Source organism: Parus major, chromosome 4, assembly GCF_001522545.3.
Source record: "Parus major isolate Abel chromosome 4, Parus_major1.1, whole genome shotgun sequence".
In the NCBI taxonomy this organism is placed as follows: Eukaryota; Metazoa; Chordata; class Aves; order Passeriformes; family Paridae; genus Parus; species Parus major.
Genome location: NC_031771.1, coordinates 51,125,925 through 51,139,697, shown reverse-complemented (window position 1 = coordinate 51,139,697; position 13,773 = coordinate 51,125,925). Strand labels below are relative to the sequence as shown.

At 37.0% G+C, this 13,773-nt stretch overlaps 1 protein-coding gene across 2 annotated transcripts in view; it reads right to left on the bottom strand.

The window, feature by feature from the left end:
• The window catches only part of DHX15 (DEAH-box helicase 15), a 44,436-nt gene that overhangs the window by 18,894 nt on the left and 11,769 nt on the right, over positions 1-13,773 (bottom strand). For both annotated transcript variants that reach the window (XM_015624379.3, XM_033513550.1), the window contains exons 4-6: positions 13,006-13,165; positions 12,422-12,640; positions 2,674-2,841 (exon numbers count right to left, since the gene is read on the bottom strand). In XM_015624379.3, the coding sequence (XP_015479865.1) occupies positions 2,674-2,841; positions 12,422-12,640; positions 13,006-13,165 (547 nt within the window). The remainder of the gene's footprint in view (positions 1-2,673; positions 2,842-12,421; positions 12,641-13,005; positions 13,166-13,773) is intronic.

Here is a 13,773-nt window from a genome sequence, read left to right as displayed (position 1 = left end):
CTTGTCTCTTCTTAAGGTCTAAGCCTGCCCAAATACTACAATATATTGAAAGCAGTACTTAGGACATGCTACTTAGAATTCCTCAAACAAACAGAAAATACTGTACACGTATCATTCACAGGTTAACCTGCACAAATTAATCAGAAGATAACAGTTGCAAACATCAGTGCAAGTCAGTGCAAAATCTCAATACATTTTCATAAAAAAAATAATTTTAAGGCATTAAATATATAAATTAAACTCACACTCTCACATTAAAAGTCAATGCACATTTAGCTTGCTCTTACAGAGTATGCCTCAGAAGTGTTGTGTTTTTCTGTTTCTGCTAATGTACAGAACCACCCAAACCCAGATTGTTCAAATACTAATTACAGAGCAGAGACAAAAGGTTTTGATCTTGATTTTAACCACTGATTTCTTTTAGGACACTTCACAATACCAGGAACTCAATACAGTTAGGATGCTTAGTCCACACTGGTGCAACAATTTAATTTGTTCCTGAAATCACTTAATCTATACGGAACTTTCCTAAGGTAGAAGAAAAAAATTTATTTATACAGTGGACTCTGTTGCACATAAAGATATCATTTGTTAACATCCCGTTGCTCAAAAAATGACAATTAATGACTGTAGAAACAAGAAATTTTTAAGAAGGTTGAAATTATAACATTTTTCAAGTCTAAATCAAAGTACAAAGTAACTTGAACATCAAACAATTGAAATTAGCACTAATATATAAAAAAATATAATTTGTCTCAGCTATAGTCTTGCAGTTTCTGAGATGAATTTAAAACCTTTGTTTTGAATATTAAAATATACACAGTATCTACATCTAAAAAGATAATCTGTATTGCATTATATTAACTAGTAATGCTTAAGACTGCTGAAACAGAAACTACAACACAATTTGAAAAGAAGGGATAAGATAACAAGGAGCCTTTAACACAGGACAATAGAAACATTAAGTTATCTTCATCTTCCTGAATGAAAAAAATATTCTTACTAGTTAATCAGGGTATTTGCCTGTAATCTTAAGCCTTCTCACAATAATAACTGCTTTCTTAGCTCAAAGAGGACAAAAAAAGCGCAAAGTTGCCAAGCTGCATCACTACTAGCTGTTACCATCACTACTTCAGCAAAATGCCACATTACTTCCAGCATCTCTCATTCCACAAAGTTAAAACTCAGGAAATACTTATTCAGTTACTGTAAGCATATCACTTACACTTGTATGACCATTAGAGCATTTGAAAGTATTTAGATCACCGACTAGCTCCCCCCTCAGCAGTTCTAAAATCTAGGTTCAACTCCCACAAAGGACTGGATGAACATAGACGTTTTCCTAAACAGGCACAGCACCACATGGTTTTACTTTACATACCCTGATCACCAAGACTAACTGAAACTAAACCAACATTTAAAAAATTTGCAACATAGATGCATTTTCACTCCTAGTTATATGGAGATAAGAAGTAAAACATGGAAGTCAGAATATTTCAGCCGAAGCAGGCAAGGATGAAAAGTAACTTCATAGGTCTGAGTCTGTTGCCTACATGCTGCACATGCTTTTGCCTATAGCAGGCATCTTTTGGGCATAATAATTTTTCTTATAGTAAAACAGCTGCTACACCAAGAGACTGGTACTGGCTCTGTCATTTCAACATAACAGAAACTATGTTCTGCTCTTGTTATCCTCTAATGCAGAAAACCAAAACCTACGTGTTTTGACGGACACAGTTTTAAAAATGAGTGAAAATTTAATTAAATACACAACTATCACTAATTACTTAAAAGCAATTTCATTCACTTAAGTCATTTGCAAATACAATTTTGTGGCAGAAGAAGTTTCATGATTTCAGACTGAATGCTTTCTGCAATCAACTTCTATAGGAAAAGGAAGATAATTTCACTAAATTTAGTAAGCGATTTATTCCTTCAGAACACTAGAAAGTTGTCACTAGTATTCTACATGCATTGTACTGCACAAAAACAACAAACAATCAAGGAACAAACCCTGCCTGAAGCACACAGTATGATTCAGCTTTGACCTTCAAAATCTTAGCTTTGTGTCACATAGCTTCTACTATGGATTATTGTGAGCATTGACATATTAATTTTATGAAGAACATTCACTGTGCCATTTCAGGTTTTTCAGTTTCTCAATCGATTTTACCTAATGAAAGAACCTCAATTCCTCATTTATTACTACAAGAATACAAACCTTTAACTTGAACATACTTGCTTTAATTTGCACCTTCTCATAAATGTTTAAGAAACTGATAGAATCTGCCTGACAATCTACCCCAAAGAGACAGCCCAAATTGTCTCAAAAAAAAGTACATCTCAAAATAACCACTTATAGAAAAAAATCCCATCCTCCACTCCATATAAATCCTATTTCACATAAGAAACTTAAATGAACGCCATTTCCATTCAGTCAAATCAAACTGTTATCACTATGACAAAACTTTGATTCGTACTGAGAGACAAATTTCAAGTTATCTAAAAATTACAATGTGATAAAATGCTGCATTTTTAAGACTTGATAAAAAAAAACCCTTGTACTTGTTGCTGTCCAAATATACTTAAAAGAGCTGAAAGTTGTATTTCATGGCCAATGCAACAGGGAGTACCTACTTATAGAACTGAATACTAACACTGCTTAGTATTTACCTTTCTTCCTATTGCTCCATTTTGTTTTTTTGGTGGGGGAGGTTCAAATATCCTCTGTTGTTGCTGTGGAGGAAGGGTGGAATATAATGGAATGATTTTTATGTCACCAACTTCAGGACCTAAGTCATCAATTTCACGTTTTATCCTCTTGCAGGCTTCATCAATCTCCTGCAAAACAATAGCACTGGTTAAAAGAAAACTCCATGAAAAAGGAAGCATATTTAGAGCGCTTATGACAATTAGATTAAGTATACACCCTGAAGAACAATTACAATAACTTCTACTTTAAAAAATAAAAAAAAAAAAAAATCAATCAAGGTGCTTACTGAATCTGCAATCAAATTTCCACAATACTTCAAGATGTTTCAGCTTCTATATCCTAATGAACAGCCTAATTTGCATTCAACATCCTTTTTCTTTTAGTCATGTTTCCTAATTAAATCTCTACAAATTGTACTAAAATTGAAATCTCTCACCCTGGAATATTAAACTGCACTCATGACCTTTTCAATTTTCACAATCTGAAGGAAATTGATGTGCAAGATATTTTAAAAAAGCCAATTAAGCTTTAATGTCACGTATCACTAATGCAATTATATGGAAGATTTGCTTCATTGTACCTAATGAGAACAAACACCTTTATAGTATAAACATGGATACTCAAAACCAAACCTCTCAATCCCGTGTTTCAGATCTTACTTTAAAATTAACTGAAATCCTATTTAAGCTTAAGAAAAATCAGTGAAATACTCTGACGATGAAAGATGGTTTGTATCTTTTTTTATCATAGAATTTTCTAGCCTATTTTCTGTTTACCATACAAAATGGTTCCCCACAGCCCAACTGTTCTAAGCCCATTTTAAAACTGCTACATTTAAGACAGCTAGGTGACCAAGTATGACAAGATCTAAGGAAAATTGGAGTGCACCAAAATTTAGGTTAATGAGTAACACCATTCAATATCTTCAACTTAAAAATCACAATAGAGCCTTCACCAGCGTAACTAAGAGACATACTGACCAACTATCCATCTTCAATCTGAGTAACTGAGGAGAAAATAGTTATGACAAAAATCAACGGTAGGCAAAAGCAAAGAATACATTACTACAACATACTCTTGAGAAAAGAGGGGAGACCTTCATTACCACATACACTAGCCTGAAGCAAAACTTAAGACCTGAAAGCAAATACAGATCTGCTACTAGTACATCTACTTCCCCACACAAGTCCTCACAGCACAAATCCTACAAGAATCAAGTAACATTTGGACAAAGCCCTCTGGCACAAGGTTTTGAGGCCAACTTCTGGTCCTGTGACGCTTGGGCTATCCTGTACAGGGCCAGGAGTTGGATTTGGATGATCCCAGTGAGTCACTTCCAATTCAGGATAGTCTATGAGTCTAACTGTATCCAGAAGCACACACAGATTATGACCAAAACTGGTATTCCTAAATAGACAAGATAGAAGTATTAAGTATAGCAAGAGTAGTTTCAAAGTGTTAAGGATACCTTTGAGTGTTCAAGATTTGTTTGCATCACATGAAGATATTTAAATCCAGAAATATGAGACATATAACTGTATGTTTTCTTTAATCCTTTAAAGATTCATCAAGTCTAAATCAATCACCCCACTTTATTTAAGTATGAAAGGCTTTTTAAAAACAAACAAACAAACCATACACCTTTAAATATTTGCACACCATCTACTCCAAACAAAGTAATTACAAAACCCCTTCCAGGAAGAAAGATTATTGCAACAACCTCCACCAAAGAAGACCATTCTTCTAAGGCACAACAACTAGAAGGTAGCGTGAACTTGCACTGTATTTGTATTATGCCTGAAAACCTCCTCAAAGCCCTGAACTACCACACTGACTACCTGAGATAGTGGGTAAGGGGGTACAGGAAGTAGGAACAGACACATGATCTAAGGGCCCACACTTAAAGCCATTATGCCCAGTACATCAGCACAAGATCCAGCTTCAGTTAAACAAAGAAGAAAATAGGCCTAACATACAAAAAACATGAGACCTTCCACAATGGTCAAGTTACTAGATTGAGCCTAGTTCTTCACACACAAGACTTCCTAGGATTAGTATTTGAGAAATAGTTCTCAGTAAAATCATAGTCAATGAACTTGTCCATTGATGCACTCATTCTAAAAAAAGCTGACTACTACCAAAAGGTAAAAAGCAAACAGACCACAAAGAGAGGAAAGATTACACTCGCATTTGATCATTTTTCTCAAGCTGCAAGTGTCACAGCACACGCTATTTCACAAAACCAGTAATCAGACTTGTTCCAGACAGTCATCTCAAGTACTTCAAAGCTTCCAGAAACTTCCCCTTGATCCCATCAAAATAAATTTACAACACACAGGCAATAGCTACAGTTAAGCTGCAACACTATGGAAATTAGAATCAAGCAGCAGTTAAGAACCCTACAGTACTACACCCTGAATATTAACACAGTGTCCTCAACATTCCTCCACACCATCAGGACCTGAAGTGATTTTCCTTGGAAAAGCTTCTAAAACGGACTATAGTCAGTAAAGAGAAATTATCTCCTTTTTTTATACATGCTAGTGATCAATGAGGTAATGGGGTGGTGAGTAGTTTTCAACCAGGAAAAACAAAGTCACCTCAACATCCAAGTGACAAGTCAACAATTTTTTGTTTTGAGCTTATAGCTAAGTAAAATAGCTTAAAAAAAAAAAAAAAAACGCAATTCAGAAAATAATTTCATCAAGATTATTATTATTATTAAATCAAATTTAAGCTAATTGAAATGGTGATCCTTCCAACAAATCAGTGCAATGAAGACTGACTCCAGACAAAAACCTGAAAGGCTTCTTGTTTTTTCAAACAACTGGTGGACAACAGGCAGATTTTAGAATATCTGTCCAATTAGGCGAATTTAATTCAGGAGCTTACGTATTAGTAAGCAATTCTAAGATCCCAAAAAGTTCCAGGATTTTAATGTCAACTTCCATTTGTGCAAAACCTAAGTCTGTATGGGAATCAATGCTTAGCACTGTATTGTTTAGAAAACAAAGCAAGACCAGGGTGCAGTTTCCCTTCCATTTATGAGTAACAGAGCAGCCATCTGTATTTTCACAGAACAGTAAGTAGTTTACTTATGCCTCCTGAATCTGACAAGAATTTTACTCCACATCTTAACTCACTTTTCAAAAAAAAAAAAAAAAAAAAAAAAAAAAAAAGGCAGGCTAATTGGTAGTACCTAAAAAAAAAACCCAAAACCAGCTGGATTCACTAACTTAACTTTTGCATATGAAGCCTGTTAACAAAACAAGTGAGTCCTGAACTCTCAGAATGCCAGAACTGAAACCAAGAGGACCATAAGTTTTCCAGTGGCTTAACTTCAAGAGTACCACCTACAGGACTAATGCTTAAGTCTCCACCCCACCACAATCTTTGATGTACACTAGTAAATACTAACCAGACTGAAAGCATGAACAGGACTTTGTTCATGTCCTGAACAAAGCATTACGAAGTAATATTTAGCAATACTCTTTTTTTTTCCTAAAAGAAATGTAACTTAAGAAAGCCTTATTACTAAAAATCTTCCAGGTATTACTTAAAAACTGTCTGTGCCAGTTCCTGTTTCCTCAGGCTCTGTGTCAAAACACATAAAAAAGAGAAACTTGGAAGTAAATGAAACAAGCCAGTATCAGCTGCCTTCAATAACACATTTCTACTGCTTTATATCATCTCACTACCCCAATACCTAATATACCCTAGCTCTGCATCAAAAACAAAGGATTTAAATGTATTATTAGCAGTTCATCTAAAAGGAGCTGTATAAAATTAATCACACAAGAGACTGATTTTGCCTATCATGCACATTACTTTTTTCTACTGCCGAAAATTAAGTCTTTATTACATGTTCAAGCTGAATGCTCAGTAGAAATTCCCTTCCATTTCCTTTCCTGATGGCATTTTTGCAGTCAAAAGTAAAGTGCTCATACTGAAGACCATGAACAACAGAAAAATATTACAGGAGTAATTGCACATATTATTGAGTTAGCACACCACGTCTTTAAGAAGCAAGTTTGTGCTGAAATAAATACATGATTCTTACTAGTTACACTGCAAGTTCCATTTAACGGTAGGCAAAAAAAACCCCAACCCCAAAACTCACAAAACATTAAAGGAAACCCAGAATGACAAGCAGCAATGCAGTTCACAGAATCACAGAACAAGAGGTTGGAACAAACCTTGAGGACCATCTAATCCAACCTTTCTTGCCAACAACACAGTCTTGGAAAGACAGCCCAACACCCTGTCCAGCTGAATCTTACCTATCCAATGTTGTGGAATCCACCACTTCCCCTGGGAATTTATTCCAATGGTTGATTATTCTCATTGTGAAATATTTTCCTTTTGTCTAATCACAGTCTCATCAGGATTAACTTTTATCCATTACCCCACAACTTTTCATGCATGTCCTTGTAAAAAGGGAGTCTTCATGTATGTTGTAGCTACCCTTTAAATACTGGCTCGTGATGATGAGATCTACAGTGAGCCTTCTTTCTTCAAGGCTGAACAAACCCAGTCCCCTGAGCATTTCCCATTCCTTTGAATTGATTTGTGGCCTCAAGTTACTGAGTCACACTGAGACCAGTGCAAATCTAGCAATCCCTGGCTTGTTTGTGTGCAAGACTCATCTGTGCTGCCATGGAGAAGGTACAGTGAAAATTACACTGCTACTAAACAGGAGTTACTGCATGACGGACCCCAAGTTACCCTGAGCCAAACTAATTCCAGTGCCAGCATTCACTCTAACTCACAGGCCAGACTGGTCTCTGTGCAAACAGCCACTGAACTTGCTGGCCAGGCTCTACTCAATCCTAAGATGTAAGCTCTTTACAAAAACCCTTTCTGCAAAAAGATTGTGACTAGTGATGTCATTTAAGCACATTCAATGGGACAATTTGAGCACTTGGCAGCAAAATAGGGTTCAATGATTTCGTGAACATGGTCCTTGGGAACATTACTGCAGAACCCCTTTCTGCAGTTGACTCTGTATTTGGTACACTTACAGAATCTCACAGGATGAGCAAAACTTCCAGACTGCTCCAGTTAAAACATACTTCAAACTCTTTCAAACGAGAGATGATAGACCTATCTATGGAAGATCAGCTGCTACACTACACAGTTAAGACTTAGCTTCATCTTAGATACATGGGTCAAACAGACATTACTCTTAAACCCCAAAGGAAACAAATGCTGAAAAAATCATAAGGCAGTTTCACCTTGTGTAAAACAAATAAAGGGCAAAGGAAACAAATACATAAATAAGAAGTACTTTGCAAATTAGAAATATTTGGCAGACACTTTAACCTGTCCCCTTCTGAGTTCTATTACATGCAGGGCACAGCTAGTCGCATCTGGCTTTGATGACAGGAATCTTTCTAGAAATATAGCCTTTGTCCTCAAAGCCTGCACGGAACTTCCCTAATTGCCCTTTCTTTCTCTAGAAATAAAAGGAGACTGCTACAAGCTAAAATGAGAAAACAGCAGTAAAAAGAACCAGCATCAAGAGCTGCAGCACTTCAGACCTCTGAATACAAACTGAGCAACACAAAACTCTGCAAAATTATGTACAGAGACAAAAAAAGTAATACATGGGAAAAGTCAACACTTGAGTATAACTAAAACTGCTCTGTCAAGTCAAAACAGAATTTGCCTTGGCATAATTACCATATTCAGGATCTCTTTGACCTGATTTATTTGTAATATTTAATACTGACATCTTCCCAAATGAATGAATAACAAAAAACCTTCCTCCTTTTAGCATTTGAACAAAATTGATATTACTGCTCTTTTTTCAGTTAATTCTTCCCAGCTCCCCAAATACTTCCTATCCGAATTTAAACAGGACAACTTGTGTTCACTTTAGCCCAGTAGACAGAGTTCCTCTTAACATCACCCAGCCACTACCATTGACACTAAAAGAGTTGTCAATTTTTACTTCAATTTCCACATAATAAAGTCTCTGGGTTTTTTTCAGTTCCAGAGTTTAACCAGTCTCACTGTGATGAAAATATTGTACCTTTAAAATAAACCCTCATTTACCAAACTTTCTATCAAAACATCAAAATGTTTTGGAACTCTTTTCTAAACCATCAGTTCTACCAATATCACTTTAAGCTTTTCTACAATACTGAACTTCACAGCAACAGTTTTAAGTATATTTATCTACAATCAACAACACTGCTGATCTGTATTTCACATCTCCAGATGCAGCTTGGATTCCACCTCAAACATGCAACAATGAATTCAGCTTTATGAAAAAGAGTGACAGAGAACACAATTCACATTTGCAAATGCCCGTGCTACCGGAACATACAAGACAGATCCTTACAGTTTCTGCATCATTTTTTCTGTCTTTCCCACCCCACAAGTTTAATCTGCAAGTAAGTTAGATGTAACCTACTCTTGGATTACTGATATTAATGGAGTGTAAAATCTAATACTGTTTTAGAGGAACTCCAACAGAAAATAAACCACCTGCCTCTCAGATCTGCAAGCTCAACAAATGTGTATCTACACAACTAGACTACCAACTTTGCAATCCCAAAGACTGAGAACAAGTTTGACAACACTTATTGTCTAAGAAAGACATGTTGACTGAAATGTAATTATGCTTTTCCCTTGTGAAACAAAATCCCTCTCAGTTTCCAATTTTGCCTGTGACTGATGACAGGCAACCTAGCTTACAGCTATCCAGGTGTAGTGGGTTGATGCTGGCTGGATGCCAGACACCCACCAAAGCCTCTCTATCACCCCCCTCTGCAGCTGGACAGGGGAGAGAAAATTTAAAGGTTCATGAGCTAAGGACAGAGAGACATCACTTATCAAATACCACCACTGGCAGAACAGGCTCAGATTAGAGATACTAAATGAATTTATTACTAACAAAATTAGAGCATGATAATGAGAAGTAAAATAAAACATTCAAAACATGTTCCCCCCACCCCTCTCTTCTTCCCAGCACTACCTCCTATACCAGCAGCAGAGGGAGACAGGGAACTGGGGTTCGGGTCAGTTCATCACAAGTTATTTCTCTTGCTTCTCTGGAAGAGCCTTCTCCTGCTCCAGCATGAGATCTCCCCACAGGAGACAGTTCTCCACGAACTTCTCTGACCTGAGTCCATCTTATGAGCAACACACCTCTGCAAGGCGCTGCAGCATGGGTCACTCCTCCACAGGGTGCAGTCCTTCAAGGACAGACTGCTCCAGAGAGGGCTCCACTCTCCATGGGTCCTCGATGTGGTCACAGCCTCCTCTCAGGCATCCACCTGCTCCAGCATGGGTGTCCTCACGAGCTGCAGGTGGATTCTGCATCCTAATAAATATCCATAGACTGCAGGGGCACAGCTACTTCACCACGGGCTGCACAACCAGCTCCAGGGGAACCCCAGCTCTTGTGCCTGGAGCATCTCTTCCTTCTCCTTCTGCACTGACCTTGGTGTCTGTAGAGCTGTTCCTCTCACATGCTCTCACCCTGCTTTTCTCTGGCTGCAATTACAACTGCTCAGTAATTTGGTTTTTTTCTTCTTAAATATGTTATCACAGAAGCATTATCGCCATTGGCTCAGCCTTGACCAGTCACACATCTATCTTTGGAGCTGCCAGGGATTGACTCTGCTGGACATGGACAAAGCTTCTAGCAGCTGCTCAAAGAAGCCACCCTACTCTCAAAGCTTGGCCATGCAAACCCAATACATCACATTATACTTTTTCTGAACACTGGCATTAAATACGAACACTATTGCAGTGTTCTGAAATTTTCTTGATATACCAGGAGGGTGTTTGTTTTAAAAATGAGCTTTCCTCCTTACAAAGCATGTAGGACAAGTTCTGTTTCAAAATGTTCATTCCTAGTAAATTTTGCTTTTAAATATCCTCTTTTGTTATTAATGGACTTAAAAGCAGTCCATACAATGTAATCATATACTTTTGCTCCTTTCAGGATTCAGGAAGGAAATTTTTACATATTTCTGCACCATTAATAACAATTTTATCGTCATCCAGAAGCAGGCTAATACAATTAAAATTCCTTTAGCTTCCAAACACATTTAAGCTTCTTTTAATTTTCTGGGCATGACAACAGAATCTTCCTTATTATCTCCAAGTTTCATCATCTTCTCTATGTCTTAACTAATCTGTACTAATTAACTGCTATCTATTTTAATTCCCATACGAAATTACTTCAAATTCATTTGGATGAGAAGACAGTAGCAATAAGGAACCCCATTCTACCACAGACTGCTGCAATTACACCTCATTTTTACCCTCTTCAATGCTGAACAAGTCACATTTGCATCAGTTCAGCTAAAGCATGTTCCCTTTCCATAATTTTATTTAGCTTTGTACATGCACCTTTCTGACAAGAAAAACAAATAATCTTGCATCCTGTTCATACTGCTTCAAAGAATCCAAAATAACTACAAACCATTTTTCCTAGCATACATCAATTTTAGCCTAGCTACTAAGCCTGATGAACCTGAAGCACATAGTGGTAAATGGTACCTAGAGCCCACTTTTCCAATCTTGAGTACAGGTCACACCACTTTACATTCAACAGTGATACACACCGACTCCATTACGATGCTCAAAAGAGGTCCCAAAATATCATTAATGTAAAGGGTTCAAGTACTTCCAAGCTTCTCAACAGAAGCTAAACCAGAACTGAATTTCATGCTAACCACCCAAACTAAGACTAGCTCTAGGCAGACTCAACTCCAGTGCCCCTGGGTAGTACCATCAACTGACACATGGACTGGACAACTCTAGACTCCAGAGCAGAGGATGCTGGCTTACCAATGCATGTTTTAAAGTGATTCAGTAATACAGTGTTAGATGCTTCCATTATATATTATTAGATACTTAATTATATACACTATGAGCATGTACTGTGTGCAGAATTTTATTCAGAATTTACTTATAATACGTGTCCTGGAAATCAACCCAGTGAAAATCAAAGAGCCTGTTTGTACAAAAAGAACAGATTACATCTGTAGCACTGGCAGGTCTGGAGTCTAGAGCCATTTGCCAAAGGGAGACAGTCATCCCGTGCCCTGAAGTGACAGTTTTAACAGGTTATTTAGAGTAATACACAGCAACTGATGTAACAAGCACATAATTCATAAATCAGAAGGCCATGTATTTGTGCTTTGTGAAAGGCTGAAGATCAGCCTGATCTCTGATCTAACAGAGTCTATTTCTGAGACCTAACTCCCTGAACTTATGGTAACTCTAAAGTTACAGAAGGTAAAACTCAAAACTATTAATAAAAAACCAAAACCTGAACATTCTTTTTAAAACTACTACTGATAGCCAAGTAGCAGAACCAAATGGTTATTCTTCAGTTAAGCTGTACAATACATGTACAGAAGTGCACAGAACTATCTTTTCAGTAAAAACTAAGTATGCTCTCAGTACCCAGATCTTTGGAGTCCCCATCAGTACAAACCCAGGGATTCATTCTCTGGGTTTCTGTTTTTGAAGTACTTGAGTTGATGAGAATTGTCATTTTAGGAAGGCCTCACACAGCATTTACATTACAGATCCATACAACGTAGAAGGACCAAAAGTGTGTGTCAGGTAAACCTTAGATCATCCAAATAATAAACTAAGAAAGGAAACTAAGTGTTTCAGTCTACACAAGTCACTTAAAGCAGTTTCTGTATGAAATAGTGAACAGAAAACAGAAGGAAGTACCTCTTGTCCAGTAAGAAAGAGTAAGAGATCTCCTTCTTCTTCTTCACACATGTGAATTTGTATTACTGTTCGAATGGCAGCCTCAAGGTAGTCCCTTTCAGGTTCTGGAGTATAGAATATCTCCACAGGATGGGTGCGACCCGGGATAGTTAGAAGAGGACAGTTATCAAAATAGATCTGAAACTTGCCAGCATCTAACGTAGCACTCATAACTATAACCTGTAGATTTGGAGGACAAAAAGTTGCTCAACATTTAGAAGAACTTATGACATGTTATGCATGCAATGTCATTTTAAGAAAGTAAATTGCTGACTGTGATACAAGAATGCTTTTATTACCTGAATACAGCACCCTTGTTACAAACATTCCAAAACAATCCAAATCAAATACAAAAGGTTAAGCTACAATTATACTGTTTCCAGGAGCATCCTCGATACAAAACACATTCATAATTTCCTAGGGTTAGCCTTCTAATATACATTATCACAGAACAAAAAACAACTATAAGAATCAGATAATAGTAAGCACAGATGCTTTATCTAGTATGACTGCAACTAGAACAGAGATACTTCATCATTACTGACCTTCAAATCAGATCTTTGTCTTACAACTTCCTTCAAAACTCCCATCAAGATATCTGTAGCCAGTGTTCTCTCATGGGCCTCATCAAGAATTATAACGCCATAGCGCTCCAGCAAAGGATCATTCATTGCTTCACGAAGTAACATACCATCAGTCATATACCTGAACAAACAGAAACAATTCCAACACACATTCTGCTTATTAGGTTTGATGCAGAATCCTCTTCCATCTTCAACAGGTTGCCTGAACTAAGCTTTTAATCAACTTTTAAAAAGTAGGAACACCAGCGAACTACTTCCAACACCGTAACAAGCCCATTTTAAGTTTTCAAATAGAAATAGACTATAAAAGGAATCTGGGATTATAAGAGGAAAGCTCAAAAAAAAAAAAAACCAAGGGCGAAGAGAAACAAGGTTTAGTAACATTTAGAATAGTTTGTAGACTATTAATGGCAGACTTCCACACCTAAGATCAAGAGACAGGAAAAGAAAGGAGAAAACACCCTCTAAAATACAAGATAGACTGCTTCTGCAATTGCTCTCTTTCTATCTGCAGATCATCTCTTCACTCCTTGCTTTTCTGCTGCTACATTTCTTTTTCCATATTAACTTTATGCCTAGCCCTTCAACTTGTACGATGAAAGAGAAGACATCTTTTGATAGAAAAGCATTAATCCTTGAACCACACTGTGGTGTTTTTAACTGAGCATTTTGAATGTAATTTGCAAATGCTGTATTAAATGCACCTGGTTCCTGGCAGCACAGGAATCT